General features: G+C 35.8%; 2 protein-coding genes across 7 annotated transcripts in view; one reads left to right on the top strand and one right to left on the bottom strand.

Annotated features, from left to right (window-relative positions):
• The window catches only part of LOC135625145 (CBL-interacting protein kinase 24-like), a 28400-nt gene extending 21773 nt beyond the window's left edge, over positions 1-6627 (bottom strand). For 2 of the 4 annotated variants that reach the window (XR_010491917.1, XM_065129516.1), the window contains exons 1-4: positions 6248-6387; positions 5894-6177; positions 3858-3920; positions 3597-3668 (exon numbers count right to left, since the gene is read on the bottom strand). Coding sequence is in view for 3 of the 4 variants with exons in the window: in XM_065129516.1 (XP_064985588.1) it covers positions 3597-3668; positions 3858-3920; positions 5894-6052 (294 nt within the window). In the remaining variant the exon portion in view is untranslated. Of the gene's footprint in view, positions 1-3596; positions 3669-3857; positions 3921-5893; positions 6178-6247 lie in introns of all 4 variants that reach the window. The other 2 variants (XM_065129513.1, XM_065129515.1) reach the window with 2 other exon arrangements.
• A 1484-nt stretch (positions 6628-8111) lies between these two features.
• On the top strand, positions 8112-18657 carry LOC135625144 (peptidyl-prolyl cis-trans isomerase CYP59-like). Of its 3 annotated transcripts, none has more exons than XM_065129512.1 (14): positions 8112-8421; positions 8595-8699; positions 9937-10054; positions 10297-10347; positions 10439-10536; positions 11264-11363; positions 12588-12707; positions 12807-12884; positions 13069-13115; positions 13197-13252; positions 14623-14663; positions 16314-16422; positions 17543-17638; positions 17728-17926. In XM_065129512.1, exons 1-13 carry the CDS (start codon positions 8324-8326, stop codon positions 17596-17598), a joined length of 1077 nt encoding a protein of 358 aa, XP_064985584.1. In that variant the 5' UTR covers positions 8112-8323; the 3' UTR covers positions 17599-17638; positions 17728-17926. The 3 variants fall into 3 exon arrangements, with proteins under 3 accessions (XP_064985584.1, XP_064985583.1, XP_064985582.1); XM_065129510.1 differs by having other exon boundaries at positions 8116-8421; positions 17503-17638; positions 17728-18657; XM_065129511.1 differs by lacking the exon at positions 12807-12884 and having other exon boundaries at positions 8115-8421; positions 17503-17638; positions 17728-18657.
• Positions 18658-18857: the final 200 nt, after the last annotated feature.

Genomic DNA, 18857 nt, shown 5'->3' with positions numbered 1-18857 from the left:
AGAAAAGGTGCGGACCATGCTCAAGGAAAATATAGATACAACCAAAATATAAGAATTTTGAAAGATGTTATAAATTTCATCTTGAAAATAGATACCAAAAGTTGATGACTTTGTTTTGGATGGGATTCTAGTTTTAAAATATTTAATTTTTTTTGACAGAATGCTACTAGTCCAATCTTCAGAATTTTTTAAATTTTTTTATTTCTAAAATCAGGGTTCTTACCTAATTTGAAATCTTAAAGGAATCAAAATTTTATAAAAATTTTCCTAAACTGGGAGATGTCATCGTATGAATATAGAAAGAATTGGTTTAAGAAGTAGAAAGAATTGATTTAGGAGATCAACAAACTGAAATTTGATTCAACTTAAATGACTCGATATTTCAAATTTAGTAGGATATCACATATTGACTGGTTCATTGAAATTAAGCAAACAAAACTAAGAATCATAAGGTCCCACAAGATTTTTATTTCTGTCTTTTTCCGTTTCCAGATTGGATGAAATACCTCAATATCATGATTAAATTTGGTGTTCCAATGCGTTTGATCTGCAATACCAGATGAGAAATAGTATTTGGATCATGTCTCATCAATGTTTGATCAATCTGAAGAATTTTGATAGCTTTGATATTTGCATTTTTCATTGATTTACTCATATACTACCCTGGATGTCTATGTCTAAAGGGTAATGGCTTAGTCATATTGTAGACTAAACAATTAAGTAAATTACCACCTTAAGTTTGGCATTTACTTTGACTACTTTATCCCCTAACTTTTCAACCTCAAGTCCACATATTTCACAAATCAATTACAATAAACCTGGTAAATAAACCTACAATACCCAAAATAAGGACCACAATGCCACTGCAAGACAATATGTGCATTGACAGTTAGGCTTAGCAAGAGACAACAAAGTAGTGCTTGTTTGGTTCCATATCCATACTTGGTGCACGTTGGACGAAATGAATTCATGACAGGTCAATATGCACAGATTAAACTTATAGCAGCATAAAAGAAGTGCCACCCTATTTTGGGTAGATGTGCCAGCATGAACCAAAGAAAAGGTGTCCAATAGGATAACTCACAAACATAATTCTTGGTACAAAATAAGGTATTTGCTTTAGTTAAACTTTTATCTAAGAACTGTCGCAGAGAATTTACATAAAATTTGCAACATAAGTAGCCCATAGGAGTATGGAAAATATTGTCCAGAAGGAAGGTTAATTCAGAACTGCTGACTTGAGTTGTCAAAACAGATTTATAATAGTTTGAAGCCAATGTACGCTTAGGAGGAAAAGGATATCAAGGAGTATGAAGCAGGCACATTTTGATGATTTTGTGAGGGTTGTCCTCATCAAATTGTATTTGCTCTATAGAAATTAGGCTTTGGTTCAAATAGTCAGTCTTGTTCAACTTATAGAACCTAAACAGCCTTCAGATAAAGTGATATGTATTATGTAATACATAATTTAAATAGAAACTCAAAAGAAGGAACACACAACTCTCGTCATTTAGACGGTATGTATAATCTGTCTGCATAGTCTGAACAAACAACAAAATCTGGTGATTAAAGAGGGTTGCCACCCTGTTTTGATAGGGTATAGACTCGAGTCCTTCCCATCTCATCCAGATCTCTTTCCTTCTTGAAATATGTCTGCTAGACTGTACGCATTCATGATTAGATATCTGCAAAGCTAATTTGCACACATCCTGATTCACACAGAATCAGAGACGGTTGAACTTTGGCTTTATTGAACTGGACTAAAGTTCAGATTCTGACAGATCCACTTCATAGAAATATCAATTTAATCAAGATCTGAATTGCTTTTAGAAAAAGGTTGTTGACAAGAAACTTGAGGTATAATCTGACCATTTTTTTGTGAAAGTCAAAATATTCATTTTTCTAAATCATCTTCTTCCTCCCTTGGCTATTTCCATCCAACTTTAGTCCTTTAAACACTAGTCTCCCCTAACTTCCGTAATAATGTGACCCAACCTTAGACTCTCCCATTAGCCTAGGGCATAGCTAGGACCTATCCGGCCCTAGATCAGGCTTCTTGACCACTGAAAGAGCTCGAGTATGGGCTGATTTAGCATATGGGTTAGCTCAGGAAAGCTTCATTCAACCCTTTAAATGTGTCAATCCAACAGACCATAATGCAATCTAGTGCAGCATGGTACAAATTCTATTCATATTTGTATAACAATTCTCAGTCAAATGAGAACTTCTATGTCGGTTTGGAAAAGCAAATAAGACATTCAGCTTGAAAAAAATAGCACAGAGCTCAATCCTACTTGAAATAGGAGCAGAGAAATCCTTTCTCAAGCCACAGTTGTAAAGTTAGGAAACAAGAGTGTTGTCTCAGCATCCTCACCAACTCCCAGTAGCAATAGGGTAGACTTGCTATTTTGATGTTCTTCTTGTACTAATTCTCATCATTATTCTTATTTCTTAGTGACTATTTTAGAATGTCTATAGGGCATTCTTTTTTAGTTTATTTGGCATTCCTAATATCATACAACTTTGTATTTTAAGAATTCTAGCCACTTTCTTTTAGACAACTTTGTGGGATAATGACAATATAATTGATATTGGTGAGATTTACTGCATCAGAAAAAAATTAAACTCCAAAAATACATAAAAATTATAAAAGAAGATAAAAGTACAAAGACAGTTTCATATATCACCATCTATAAAAAATGTCTTCATTGTACTTTGCATGATATCACCATCTATTTTCAGTTTTAATGTCAGTTATACATATCATTCATATCGTTAAAAGACAAGTCAGTCTTAATAGTCAAATAAATAAATTTTAAATTAAAGTCAGAATAATTTTATAGATTATGATACTAAGTAATATTCTACTCATTATTAAATTTTATTTTTTTTCTAATTTATTAATGTAATTTTTGATAATATACTAGTTTTAAATTATTTTTAGTCTATTTCATTATTTATAAGAAGTTGAGTCAGTTTATAAACATACAAATATAATGTACCTATTTTCCTTATCATGTGTATATATATAAATGTAACTATATTATATATGTTGCATAGGTCGTAATATTATAACAAGGCTTCTAAGACCATCCGGTACGCTTTGGTATGGGCAATATATACTAGTCTAACAGCCTATTGGTATATGACATATATCACCCAAGGCTTGTCCCGGGCAGTTCCTTTTTTTGTTTGTTCAGCCTTCTTTCAAGTTTTTTCCAAAATTTGGCATGCACCAATGTACTGACATACCATTACAACAGTTTGCGCCCTGATCAATACATAAAATTGTGAACCTTGCATAATAATATCTTACAATTGTCGGGCTGTAGAGAAAAGTATTTTTATCATAAAATACAAAGCATGGTCACAATACCACAAACTAGTATTTTTATCATAAAAGAAATAAATCAATTGAACGTCAAGCCTGGAGCACCAGATTTGAACCAGGCCTTATAAACACAGACAAAACTAGCAGAAAGATTTTCAAATGACCTAGATAAGCAAGCTGAAGACTAAAATTTCTGGAGCAATTACTAAAAAAAACATATATCTTCCAAGGATCAATATTGATAGCAGAAAAAAAGATGCCTTACTATTTTGTCATATAGTTCACCACCTGTGATAAGTTCCAGAATGATGTATATCTTTGTTGTGCTAGCCAAAACCTGATGTACCATAAAACAAGTAATACAAGAAAGATGTTTGAGAATTGAGACCAAAAAAAAAAGAGAGAGAGAGAAAGCTTATGGCATGGGTCACGTCAACAAACAAAAGTAAATTTACATTAAGAACAGAAGACCTGGTAGGTTTGATTGGTCATATGATATTAACAAACCTAAAAGCAGAACACAAACCTCATGCAGTCTAACTATGTTTGGGTGCCTCACAATCTTCATTATGGATATTTCTCTCTTTATCTGTTAACCAGATGTATAAAACAACCAAATCACTACAGCAATAGTTTGAAGGATGAAGCATAAAAGAAACTTCTCAAATGAATTATGATCATGACAGTTATAAGCATTGAAATAATGCAGTGCCACAAAAGAGGTATTGAAATAAACAGCCATCACAATCAACAAACAATTAGTCTATTGAAAGATAAATGTTACATATAAGGCTTGCATCTATATTATGAATGCACAGATTTAAGCATGTAAGTAAAACTGTAAAAGTGCGTACATTTAGATCATCTTCTTCAGCCAAAAAATAGTTCAGAAAACTAATTTAAGTGTAGTAATTGCAACCAAAACCACTTAAGAAGTGTTGATTGGTCTTAGTTATGCACTACTTGCAACCATTTTGAAATATACATTATCACAAGGAAAAACTTTTTACAGAACTAAGTTGTACAAGGTAACTATATACAATGAAACTTCCAATGCATATCATGCATCTCTCAACCAGTCATAGATCTCAACCAAGTCTCAGCATCTTCTTTTTAGACTCCTAGACATAGTATTTAAAATCAGCTAAACAGCAAGACAGCCCACATTAATTGAACATACAGAACATTGTTACCTGTCCATCTGTGGCAACAAATGGACCATAGATCATCATCAAATAATTACCCACCTATCCCTTTTTATTCTTTCAACATGTAGGTACAGGCTTAAGTTAGGTTGTGTGTTCACAGACAGCAAGAGATCATGCAATAACCCTAAGTTTAACCTCATATTAGGTAAAGACTTGAATTGAGTCTAGGAACTTGATGGATGTGCTATTATTGACTTGAGCTTGAACATCTTGACTCAGCTGTTCATGCTCAACAAAGTTGACGGATCAGTTATCTCATCGGATCATATCATAACAAATGGTATCAGCATACCTAATATTGGGCATGGTGAGCGACACAAGTAAGATAGGGCTATCCATGAATGGAACTAGAGATATTAAGGTATGAAGCCACCACTGAGTGAGGATTCACATGCATGATGTCAAGGTTTGAATTTGAGTTATGTTTAAACTTTAAACCTTGACGAAGTCATCAAACACTTAAGTGAAAAGATTGTAATATCCAAATTTAATTCCAATTGAATATGGGCAAAGTCTTGAATAGGCTCTAAGGCCTTGAGAGTGCACTACCATTAATATGGTTTAAGGACTTTTGCGCTAGTGATTCAAGCTCAACAAAGTTAATGAGTATATTCGAATATGGCTTGTTGCAAAAAATATGAGTTAAGCTTGAACTACTAACTTGTGCACATTTTTCGTAATAAGCCAAACCTAAATGTGATTCGGTTTGATTGGATATAATGCATATACATATTATACATTTAAAATTTCCTCGATCTTAGTCTACTTGAGTTCACCATCCTCAGCATCAACCTGTCTAGTCTAGCCTCATTGCCACCACCCACTTCAACCACCCAAAGCTTCTAGATCTTCCTTAGACCTCACCTGGTACACCCCCTTCCATTCCTCACAATCACACTTATGTCTACCACTCTAACTGCCTGAACTGCTTCATCAACCCCTAGATTGAACTAGTACTCAAGCCCAAGCTGTTGGAGCTCAAGAATGAGCATGGGCGGTTGAGCTCCTCTCCAACTATAGCCAAAAAGAAAAAATCATTTGAATTGTAGAGTTTGTTCATTCCTACGTATAGGTAATGTTTTTTTTCTTTTCCTCCCAAAAGGAAGAATTTGTGTACGTCACATCTCATCAAAGTTCATCACATTCCTTGAGAACAAAACAATCAGAATTAAAACTTCGTTATCATAAGGCAAAACTAATTATCTCTATCAATAGTCTAAATTTATGCAAATAACAAGATATATTCATATGCATCCCTTTGACCACAAACATAATGAGTCATAGCCAGGGAGGAGGAACGAAAGGAGGAAAGTACAATAATGGGATAGAAGTTCAAATGCAGATAGTGTAGGACCTGATGGACCATCCTATGTTCAAGGATGGTATTCTTTGCTAGCACTTTCATGGCAACGATCTCGCCGGTCTCTGTATTGACAGCAGACTTGACCTTGGCAAAGGTCCCCTGTCCAATGGTTCTAACAACATCGTACTTTCCGACCTTTTTCATCCGCATTATCACGTCAATTCCTTGTTCATGGGCACCTATTGGGTTCTCTCGAACGTCTGATCTCCAAAAGACGAGATTCTTGGAGCCCAATCGGCAAGAAGATCAGGTAAAGGAAAACCTTAATCGACAGCCTGCGAAGTCCAAAGAAATTTGGCTAAAATAACGAGGAAGCGGAGAAGGCGGAGTGACGGAGGATCTTACCGTCGACGGGTGGTATCAGCGATGGTGAACGGGCGGAGCGACTTATTGGGAGCAATCTTCGTTTCACGCACCGAGGATGAGGCGAAGGCAGAACACAGCAATGGACGAAATAAAAGAAACAATAACAAGAACGGCACAGATAACCTGATGCCACCAGACGCTCCAGCTGGGGACGCCGAAGGTAAGGGCCAAGGACGGGAGAATACGGCAACCAATCAAACGGAGCAAGAGGCGATGAACGATCCCATAAAACTTTCCTTGCTGCTACCCTGCTGCTACCCAACGCTCCGGCTGGAGACGCCGGCGGTAGGGCCCAAGGACGGGAGAATACGCCCACCGGTCAAACGGTGCTAGAGGCGATCAACGATCCCTTAAAACTTTCCTCGCACGTGATTTGGAGATGGTACTTGTGTGTTCCAGATAATCGCCCACCGGTGGATTTAAGTAAAAAAAATTGATGGCAATTTCTCTAAGATAAACGCTCTTTTTTTCACCAACTTCTATTAACACCCTTTTTATTTTCATACAATCATTAAATATATATATATATATATATAATGTAATTGGGGTATTTTATCTAAAAAATATTTAACAGTAATTAAATAACATATCATAATTAATGTTTACTCATAGATATCTTATTTATCATTTTGATGAAAATACCTCTCCATCTTTCACTAATCATTAACGTTATTATCATCGTTATTACTTTTGTCTATCGTGAGAAGTATCACTCATCACCTCTATTCTTAACGTAAGGTTGCTTATAGGGGTTTGCTCACAGGAATTCTATCATTTTGATGCTAACCACGCTTCTAGCATTGCTCGCCCCACCCTTTATTGTTCCACTTTCCTATCCCTTTTGTGTCGCCCTCTACTATTCCCTTTTCATGTGTCACCACCTTCCTCACATTATTCTTAATGTTACATTTCAAACTATGATATTTACGTTCATTTATAGAGGGATATAAAATATTAAAAAAATTAAGATAATATTATAAATAATAAAAATAGAACACCAATAGAACATTTCATAAAAAAAAGTCAATAGAAGTATTAAAAAAATGAAAAGAGAAAAAAGTTGAGTAATATTCTCGTAAAAAGCCCTATAGTTTTGAAAAATTCTCATAAAACTCATTTATTTTTTAAAAATTCTCTTGGAGTACCTCTTATTTCATAGATGATTTTGTCCTCAATCTCTGCCTCATCAGTTGTGGCCTATTATTACTTTTGTGCATTGGTCATTGGTTATGTTCTAACTGTCTTCGCCTTCAATTTTGACTAAATTCATGTATGAACCTTCTCACTCTCCATCATTGTCAACCTGCTACCACCTTTGCTCTACTATCCTCACCTCTATCACTTGTTGTCATAGTTTTACTATCCCATCGTCATCATTATCACATCGACAAAGGTATCATGGGTGCAGATGACGATGACGACAAAGAAAAAGAGTGAAGAGAGGTAAGGGCAATAGTGAAAGACAAAAGTAGTGACCGATGGGCATAAAAGGTAATGGATGGAGGAAGACGTGATCAGGGACCAAGACACAAAGGGTAAGGGAGAGAAAAGGGAAGGAACGGGAGTGTCTATGAATGAAACTAGGAGTGGAGGTTGCCAGGGGCTCAAATGGAGATAGCGGTCGATGAGGTGAAGGCAGGGGTCAAAAGTATATTTTAAGAAAAAATATATAATATTTTATAATTTTTCGAAACGAGGACGCTAAAATCTTTTAAATGTAGGGGTTTTTACGAAAATTTGCCTAAAACAATTTTGGTCCTCGTGGAATAGTCACGCTGAAAATAATGAATATAATAAAAAAATGCTCTCCTGAAATAAGAAAGTGTTGCTTTCCTGTTTCGGTTGGGATCTGATCTAAGTTAGGGCTGCAGCCGAACCCTGTGGCTTGTGTAATCGGGCAGCGGAAGGAAGGGCGCGGCTTTGTCTCGACGAGGTGCCCATCGGGAGTGCTCGCCAGCGTTTTGCCTGGTTGAGCGGAGGCCGGACGCCGCGGCGGCTGCTGGGTGAACACGGGGGATCACTTGAGCGGCTATCGGCTTTCGGTAGCGCCCCACGATGTCGGTTTTGATCGTGACGAGCTTGGGGGACATTGTGGTGGATCTCCACACCGACCGATGTCCTCTCACCACTAAGAACTTCCTCAAGCTCTGCAAGTATGTACATGCACACTGATAGCTTTCTCCATTTCTTAGACTTCGTCTTATTCTTGGTCTCATTTGGGAACGAAGGTGTTTGTTTGTGCCGGATGAAGAACGTAAAACCCTAAAATTGAGGTTTCTAGGGTTTGTTGGTTTCCTTTTGTGATTATTGGTCCTAATTTGTGCAGGATGAAGTATTATAATGGTTGTCTGTTTCACAAAGTGGAAAAGGACTTCTTGGCTCAGACTGGAGACAGGACCGGGACTGGCACAGGAGGAGATTCAGCGTACAAGTTAGTATTTCCACTTATTTCGTTTGCTGCATTTTATAAGTGATGTTCACTCACTTTATCACATTGAATTGCTGGAACCAGGCACGTCATTTGACTGTTTGGACTATGGTTACCATCAGACTGTAAGATATTATAAATATCAAATCATTAGATTGTCTCAGAACTGTATGTTTGATAGAAAAGAGAATGGTCGTGCTTCTATTTTTGCCTTTGCATCTAGGGAGGCAGTTAATTTTGCAATGTCAAGTGGAGTGAAGATTCTTTTAGTAGCAACATTTCTGAAATCATACAGTTCTTGACATAAATATCAACTCAAATTTCATAGTCATGTCTCTAAGATGCATCAGAATAAATAGTTCGGGAGCAAAGCGCAACCATAACCCATTCTTGTCATCTTCAGTTACGATGCCTTTCTCTCCAAGATAAAGTCAGGATATATGACATGACTTTTTTTCATGATGCATTCTTCCTAGTGACAATGAACAGATCACATGAATTTTACCTGATTAATCCTTGTGACTGGAACTCCTTTAATTGGACGAATAAGCTGAAGTCTACAAGTTCTGGACCTTTTTTGTTCATTCTGATGCTTTGTATTGTCTTAATTTTCTTATATTCTGGAGACTTGAGCCATGTGACCCTGCCTAGGTATGATCAGTTTTATAATGTTTTTAGATCACTAGTCTTTCGACATGTTTGTTCCTTTATGTTTTTCATCTGTTTCTTCAAACCCCTTATCACTGTCATTTTATTGAATTATCAAATTTTAGGACATGCTGATGTCCATGCCACAGACCCCACACCCCACAGGCCAGCAAACTGGGGGGGGGGGGGGGTTGCAAATGTAGAAAATATGTATCATGGTTTTCCCTCCTTGTAGTTGTCATTCATCAGATTCATTCCATGTTTTACTTCATCAATTCAATTTTAATGGCAATTTTTTTGTCAGAATAATGTCGATGTTAAACCTTGAAATATAATTTGACATATTGGTCACCTTTCCCATTTTTTAGTTGTATAATTGCCTTTCTTCTTTAAGCTTCATGTTGTGTCAATTCTAATTTGATGCATTTTCATATGTGTTTAATTTTACTAATACAGAGTAAATTTCCTGGTTGTTTTTTATATCAATCTAAGTGATTTATATAAGCTTTTCGTAGCCTACATAGCATTAGATTGTCTCCAAGCCCACCTTTATAATTGATTGTGATTCTTACCCATATTGTCCTACTTTTAGATTTCTATACGGTGAACAGGCACGTTTCTTTGAGGATGAAATTCATCCAGATCTTAAGCATACCAGAACTGGTACCATAGCTATGGCTACTGCAGGACAGAATCTTAATGCTTCTCAGGTACTTTTGTTCAATTTTTCGCTTTTAAGTATCTTTTCAATTCAGCTATTTCTCCCAAAGAAAACAGTTGGTTGAAGATGTTGGTATACCTTTGTTGTACTTGTTAAACTTGCTCATACTTCTCACATAATTTTTTTTTGTAAAAATTAATAGTAAAATATCTCACTATGGGGCCATGCACTATAAGATTCAAAGCTCCTTGTTTCTAATTTGATAAAAGTTGTTTCTATTGCTGATATCAGTTTTACTTCACATTGCGTGATGACATTGACTATCTTGATGGAAAACATACTGTGAGTATTACATTATGATTCCTCTTTGTTATTTTCAGAAAATGTTTCCAAACCACTAGAGATGAATATGTTCTTATTTTTCTGATCACAGGTATTTGGTACTGTTGAAGAAAAAGAAGGTTTGGACACATTGGCTAAGATAAATGAAGCATATGCTGATAATAATGGTAGACCTTTCAAGGACATCAGGTTTGTTTTTGTTCCTTGTCATATGTTTGATAGTAAGAAGTCATCTGAACTATCAAAAAGTGCCTTTATACCGCCACTGCTTTGTTATATTTATTACGCTACTGTCGTCCTTATACTTCAGAGTTGTTCTGTTATGCTACTACACATTTGAGTACCTGTTCCATACATTTGGTTATTAGGAAACAGAATAAGTCACAAAATTGAACATGTAAAATGTTTCTTAAGTAGCTTCTTGGTAAATTTGCATGTATAGTCACTAAATATGCTCAGATCATATATCAACACTTATCTTACTGTTCTGGAACTCGATTTCACATCTTCCTAAGTGAGACAAAGAAAGGACTTGGAGTTAGAATGACCCAAGGATGCATATGAAGAAGATCTCAATTTTGGTGGTAAATTAGTTAGCATTTTTCTTAGTTGCCTTACAGATGCTTTAGTTTGAACTGTTTGGTGTCCACCTTGAATGTGTAAATTTGAGTCTTAATTTAAACTTGTGCAGTTGAGTGGTATTCATAATAAAATTTTATTGTTCAAGTTTCCTGTACTAAAATTTTAATTTATTTTTCAGTATCTTCGTGACTTGACACTGACATGCTAATTGCTAAAAGTTAGCATATTTTCTCTCATTCTTTTTGTAGTTCAGTATGTTTTTGAAGGTCTCAGGGTTCAAAATATTTTCCTTTCTTTCTTCAGTGTATATAATTTTGCGCTTTTATATCAACAGAATCAAACATACCTACATTTTGGATGATCCTTTTGATGATCCACCTCAGCTTGCTGAGTTTATTCCTGAGAATTCACCAGAGGGTAAACCAGCTGATGAGGTAAGTTGAACTCAGTTGCCATGATATATGTGGTGGTAAAATTTGAAATCATTTTCACATCAAGCATATGCCTATATCTCTTTCTTTATCAGTTTCCATTGTTTGTTCTATGGTATGCTTGTAAAGCACTGTCGTACACATGGTCAACTTTAGTTGAATTCAATTTCCAGGATATACTTGGTGGTAAAATTTGAAATCATTTTCTCATCAAGTGTATGCCTATGTCTAGTTCTTTGTCAGTTCCCATTGTTTGTTCTATGGTATGCTTGTAAAGCACTGTCGTCCACATGGTCAACTTTAGTTGAATTCAATTGCCAGGATATATTTGGTGGTAAAAATTGAAATCATTTTCTCATCAAGTGTATGCCTATGTCTAGTTCTTTATTAGTTCCCATTGTTTGTTATATGTATGCTTGTAAAGCACTGTCGTACACATGGTCAACTCAAGTTGAATTCAATTGCCATGATATATTTGGTGGTAAAATTTGAAATAATTTTCTCATCAAGCATTTGCCTATATCTAGTTCTTTAGCTGTTCCTATTGTTTGTTGTATGGTATGCTTGGAAAGCACTGTCAATACCTCTTATGTAAATGAAAAGGAAAAAAACACAAAGCAGAAAAGGATAATTTCCTCACTCACGGTCGATCTATCTTATGAGGGTGGGTGGTGTGGGTGTCTGTACGAAAAAATAAAACAAAAGGATCACAAAGCTTAAATTCTGGGCAGTTATTGCCCTGGGTAATGGTAGAATGAATTTTATTTCATTACATATCGTAATTAAATTTTTGTTGGAAATGGCTTCTAGTACAGATTATAGTTTCTGGAGCTTTAAGTGATTTAGTTGAATATAGTGCACCGGACCACTGGCTTTGAGAGAAGATGCTGGTTTGCTCTATTTAAATTCTGACATCATTGTGCAGTATGCCACTTGCGATCTTCATAATAATTATGTAAACCCCTAACATCATTTCATGACAACAGATGTATTCATGAATGTTCATCCATTCTGAGCTAATCTTCCATCAAATTATTATTCTTTGATGCTTATTTACGGATTCTAAAACAACTTGAAATTTTTGGAGAAACCTCATTGGAATATAGGGATTATGAATTGTTGTTGTAATAGATATTCCTTTTTTGGTGTCCTTTGCACATTGATTCTGGTCAACCGCTTATATCGTTTTATGAACTTTGAACCTCCTTTCCATTGGGAATTATCTAGATTGCAGAAGAGCGCTTGGAAGATAACTGGGTTCCCTTGGATGAGACACTAGGCACAGAAGAGCTTGAAGAGAGACTTCGTGTGAAAGAGGCTCACACAAATGCAGCAATTCTTGAAAGTGTAAGAAACCAGCATACGGACTCTGATGCTTACATTTCTTGATAATCTAAATACTTTTTTTTGTTGTTGCTAATTTGCACTTTTTTTCATCTATGCCAGATAGGAGACATTCCAGATTCTGACATAAAACCACCAGAGAACGTGTTGTTTGTTTGTAAACTTAATCCAGTTACACAAGTAATCATTAACTGAATAACCAGTTGATTCTAGTCATGTTTCATCAAGTCCTTGTTTCAATGCTACATTTGTTCATGTTTAAAAATTTTACAATTAGTCCAAGTAACTTCTGCAAGACTGCAACTCATGATAAGTCTCCTTTTGATACTTTATTCCCTTATCTTCATCTTGTTGTTGATTCCAGGATGAGGATTTATATACAATCTTTTCTCGCTTTGGGAATGTCATGTCGTAAGTGCTGCCTTCTGGCTCAGACTCGTAGATGCTTCTTGTTTTCTTCACCCCTTTTAACTGCAATAATTTGGTTTGCAGAGCTGATATAATTCGTGATTACAAGACTGGAGATAGTTTATGCTATGCTTTTATAGGTAAGTTCTTGTCCCATTATGCACATAGCTTTTTATTACTTAAATCAGTATATTAATGTGTATTGATGTCAGTTGACTTTGTTCATGTGTTTTATGTTTGTAGATGTGGTAAAGTGTTGATTTCCATTTGTAATTGACTCTTCCATACTCTTACCTTGAAATAAATGACCTTGAGGATCCCTAGTTATAAGCCAGCATGCCTGTGTCATCCTGATTGTCATTTGTTAATAGTGAATGATTCTCATATGGAGTTACAAGTGCCATCAGGCATTGAACAGTTAGCCACAATGCTGACACTCTTGCTGCGAGTATGAGTTGGAAAATAAAGAAGAATAATGAAAAAAAGTAATTTAGGAGAATGATCTTATCTTCTCTCCAGTAACATTAATTAGGATGAAGAGTAACTAGGGGCAAGATTAGTTTTCCATTATTACTATGACTTCAGTCTGGAATTGGATTGACATTAGACTTAGTTTGGCACAGGACTGATGGGGGCATTTGTTGGACATGTAAATTTTATTACCCCTCTAATTTTTCACATTAGATGAAAATTGTAAAGCAATAGGTTTAAAAAGATGTCTTACTACAGAAGGTCTAGTAGGAGTAGACCAAGTTTATAAATAAAGAATAACATTAAATAGTTACAGAAAAATAACACTTTTGAGTCCTTTCCCTTGACAGAATGATATGTGCCATCTGATATGAGCAGCACAATTGACATGTAAATTGCCTAGCTTGAGCATTGAAATGCTGAATTGGATGGATCATATAATCCCGGAGTTGTCCCCGAGTCGAAGATACAATAACATCACATATTTCTGTTGTTTTGTCTTTGGATTAAACATAAGTGAGGTATCATCTTTGGGAAACAGAAGACACCACTTTTTTGGGAAAGCATGATCAAGCTTTTTTTCTTTTTTTAAGTTATTGCCACTGAAAGGAATAGTGAAAATTTTATGTATTGGCGAGTTGAATTAATGGAAATGCCAAGTTATCTTTTGCGCAATTTAGGTAATATTTTTTTGAAATGGAAGTGATATTTTCTTGTTGGTTGTAGTTTTTTGTTTTATTTCTCTAGCCTTTTGGTTTTGAAAAGATCAGCTTTTTTCACCAGTCATCTTATTCTATCATTGCCTGCATTCCTAAAAAGCAGGTTCAACATAAATAATTAAGAAAAGTCTTGAGGATGAATAAGTTTGTTATTAACAACAATGGCAGCAAAGGATTCATAGACTTGATGATGTTGATTTGTTTTACATTGTCAAGATTTAAACTTAATGTTCATATCTGATTATTGTGTATGCATTCACTTGTCATTTTTCATTGTTACTTAACATTTGAGTGCATTTTCTATCCATTTCTTATCTCAGAGTTTGAGACAAAAGAGGCATGTGAAAGAGCATATTTCAAGGTATGCCTTTGTTGCCTTTAATTTGAAGTAACTGTTTGTTTTGGGTTCTAAACCAGGGTCTGTTGGGAAGTCAAGTGCCTTATAACAGACTCTTTTCTGTTATACTTGGAAGAAACAGGGTCATACTATATGACTTCTAATATTTGAGTCAACTGTCTTGACTTTATAGATATTAAGCTCTGATGAGTTGTGTCTCTCTATGAAGCTAATTTTGTGAAAAGTTGTGAAGTAGGTTCTTTATGCTCAAGTTACCAATCAGCTTATTGTAGTTCTATTTAGGTTTCATCACATTCTAAATCCTTCTGATCAAGTGTCAAATATTTTAATTGAATCATAATCAAATCATGATTATAATCTTTCTCGAGTAAGGATACCCTGACATAATTATTGGACGAATTGGGATGGGTTTTGAGCTTTACTTGGAGTAGTCCATTGGTTCATAGGCTCCTTGTTATGCTTAAACTGATCCTGTTCCTGACTGTGATACTGCTATCTCATAGATCCACATGACCTACTCTCCTTGCCCTCAAATTACTACCATCAATACAAAACAATAAATAAAGGCAGTGATATTATACAAATATTTTTCCTGTAAACACCATGCAAACGTGGTTGGTTTGTCGTTTTGAAAATACTAGACCCCTTGTTGATGGTCATTTCTCCCCTCACTTGTTGCTCTCAGCCCAAAACAAGTGACGGCTACTGTTTGGACAGAATGATGATGATTTTTTCTTGAGAGGCTTAACCTTAGCGTTGTATTAAGCCTATGTGATTTGGATGCCATAAACTTGGGTCACAGAAATAACCTCTTTCCTTGTGTGTGAGAGGCTGTATGCACTGACCTTCTCCATGCCCCACTTTTGTGGGAGCCTAGTGCACTAGACAACCCTTATTTATAAGGGATCAGGGTGTAATTAAGCCTAGTGCAGGAGCCTGTTATTCCCATGTATGGGTGTAATTGTTTTTCCTACAGTATATGTTATGCTAGTGGATTATTTAGTATTAGTAAAAAGTGCATTCAAGGAAGGGATCAGGCAATAGGCAATATTTCCTTGACTTCTTTGTGATATTTCTTTGTTGTACTCAACAAAACTATGAGAAACTTCTGACAATTTGAAACTAGGATTTCTGTTTTGCCCTTCTAAATTGTAGATGCTCCACAAAGTAATATATATATATATATATATTAATGACTTCTCAGTGACAAAGTGGAGACCCTGTTTTTGAGTCGTCATTGCAATTTTCCTCTCTATATACTATATAAATTAACCTTCAATCATGAGATTTTGATATTTAGCCAGCCACATGTGAGGATTGTGTGAATGATTTATTTAATCTTTTGAATCAATTAATTTTTATAGTGATGTTATTTTTATTCTGTTAATCCTTTTTTTAAGCATGCTTGATGTTTGTAACTTAGAAGATTTGACCATCACACTTGGAACACTGGTTGATCATGATTTGTGAGGCTGATAAGAGGGGAAATTGTTCCATTAAAAGTGGAAATATTATTACGCAGGCTCTTAGTTTCTTTAATGACAGTGAGGAGGTAGAATATTTGGATTTGTTATCTATAACGTCTCTTGTAGCTACTATAGTTTCATGTATAGTGGCTGAGGATATGCATACTGATTTTGGTGACCATAACAGATGGACAACACTTTAATTGATGATCGAAGGATACATGTGGATTTCAGCCAAAGTGTTGCTAGACTATGGAGCCAATATAGGCAGGGCAAAAGAAGTCATCCCACTAAAGGTAACACGCATAGCATCCAGTAATTTTGTTTTCATGATAAGTAGTAGTTAATGTCTAATTTTTGGCTCAGCATTTGCATTTTATATTCCACTTAGAACAACATAATTTTGTTGTTATTATTCATTTGAAATAGTTGATGTATAAACCTTGCTGTCACTTGAGGTTTTACCACTTGGTACAGTTCGGTTTTTACCGATTCATCAAGGGACTGGCACACGGACCAGGAGATTTCATTCGGCTTGATCCATGATAAGTTTTAATGTCCAATAATTTCATTCTACTCGGTTTACCAGTGGGTAAAGATAGCGGTGCCAAGGGAGACTGGGCAGTAGGCATTTTTTATAATCATGACAGTGGTCATGGCTGTCAATCAGTTTTTGATCTTCTCGTCTCTCTGTCTCTGACCAGATATCATATACTTTAAATTAACTAATCCATGACCTTTGGAAATGTTGAATATAATTTTACCTTCAAAATGCTGAAGTGCAATCACTGCCTCAATATATTCTGTTGTTGCTTTTTGTTCAGTGTCTTGCATGTATATATGTCTTCGTTCTGTGTCTTGCATGTATGTCTTTGTAATTGTTTACTTGGTGTAGAACATATAACTTCCAAGAACAATTGCTTAAGTTTGATAAGTACATTGCTACATTAATGAGACATGGAAATTGATTTGACCATTTATTGCATCCAGTTTCCATAATTTATGGGCCTCTAGCAGGGCTAGCACACTAACTTACTGGGATTTCATGTAGACATGCAAAGGACAACAAAAACATATGTTGCTTATTAGTATCTTTTTTCTCCTAAGTTTGGTGTTTTCTTTTGTAATTATATATGTTATTGTCCTTTGTAGATTTTAATGTGGTTGAATTTGGTTGAATTCAACAAAAACAGAACCCCACGCTGGTTAACGTTGAATTTAATTGGGTTGTGCCTTATTCATTTTCTGAATCTTTTCATGCTTGAAATGCACCCTGTAGAATGACTGGTTCGGATGGGATGAGTCAAATGGAATCAACTCTTGACTTTTTAGTTAAAAAATTGTGATCTAATGTTTTGTTTATTTCAATCTTTTAGAGGGTTGCTTCAAGTGTGGTGCTCCTGATCACTTTGCCAGGGACTGTGATAAGGAGGACTCTGATAACAAGCAGAAGGGACCAAAATATGTTTTGAAAGATGATAACACTCAGCATGGAGGGCATGAAGATAAGAGGTCCTGACCACTTTCTCACCTCCTAGTCCCTCCTTTTTCTGCTGTTGTATTTTCTTTTTTCATTGAAGACTTGATGCTTGATGGTGCAGGTATGACATGCTGTTTGATGAGGATAATCTGGAGACTGTGGGCCATAGAGCTAATGGACAAGAAAAAACAAAGAAGCAAAATGCAAGTCATCACTCTACTGAGAGGAATCAAGATAAGAGAATTTCAGACAGACATCGACATGGAGATGATATAACCAGATATGATAGAGTGGATGGGAAGAGTCGAGGAAACAGGAAACATGGTGACTATCACAGAGATAAGCGAGCCGATGAAAAAGGTGATGAGGATAGAGAGCATCGTCGGAGATTGCACGAGAGTAGCAGGCATGTATATGACAGTGGAGATCCCAAAAGAAGCTTTGGTAGGCGACTAGAAAATGAAAGAGAAGGTGGTGATAGTCGCAGAGAGAACGAGGGAGATGGTCGAAAGAGATTAAATGCTGACGAGCTTCGCAGACAAAATGATGGGGACCGCAAGAGGAAAAGTAGAGACCATGATGTTGATGACTACCGTGAAAGGAAATATAGAGAAAAGGACCGGAAGTAAAGGAAATGAGATGTTAAAAGGAAATGAAAGGCATTATGACTTGGATTCTTGTCTTGAATCGCTGGTTCTATTTGTGAAAGTAGTTGGAATACTGAACTGTAAGACTTGGATCAGATTGTAGCTGCTGTAGTAAAGGATTGTTTTGAGCTGTCTGTTCTCTAGACAAGGGAAGGAACCACGTTATTTTGCTTGTGAACATAGGCAGTTGGAGTCAAGTCTTTTTATAAATGGAATACTCGTGTGTACGTGATGCAGAAATAGAAGAAAATTTACAGGGAAGATAGACGACTACTCTCTTGCATGCAGTCTTTTGTAATTTTTACTTGGTGTAGAACATATGACTTCCAAAAACAATTACTTAAATTTGATAAGTGCATTGCTACATTAATGAGAGAGGGAAATTGACTTGACCGTTCGTTACAGCCCAGTGTTCATAATTTTATGGGCCTCTGGTGGTGCCAGCTTACGTCTCTGTTCTGCTTCTTTTCATGCTAGCAATGTAACCCACCTACAGAATGGCCGTGGCTGTTTTGGATGGGATGAGTCAAATAGAATTGGCTCAACAAGACTTTTCATTTACAAAATTATGATATAATGTTTTGTTATTTCAATCTTGTAGAGG

This window comes from Musa acuminata, chromosome BXJ2-10, assembly GCF_036884655.1.
Source record: "Musa acuminata AAA Group cultivar baxijiao chromosome BXJ2-10, Cavendish_Baxijiao_AAA, whole genome shotgun sequence".
NCBI classification, from domain to species: domain Eukaryota; kingdom Viridiplantae; phylum Streptophyta; class Magnoliopsida; order Zingiberales; family Musaceae; genus Musa; species Musa acuminata.
The sequence above is the reverse complement of the archived record's forward strand: the minus strand, read 5'-3'. Positions and strand labels throughout refer to the sequence as shown.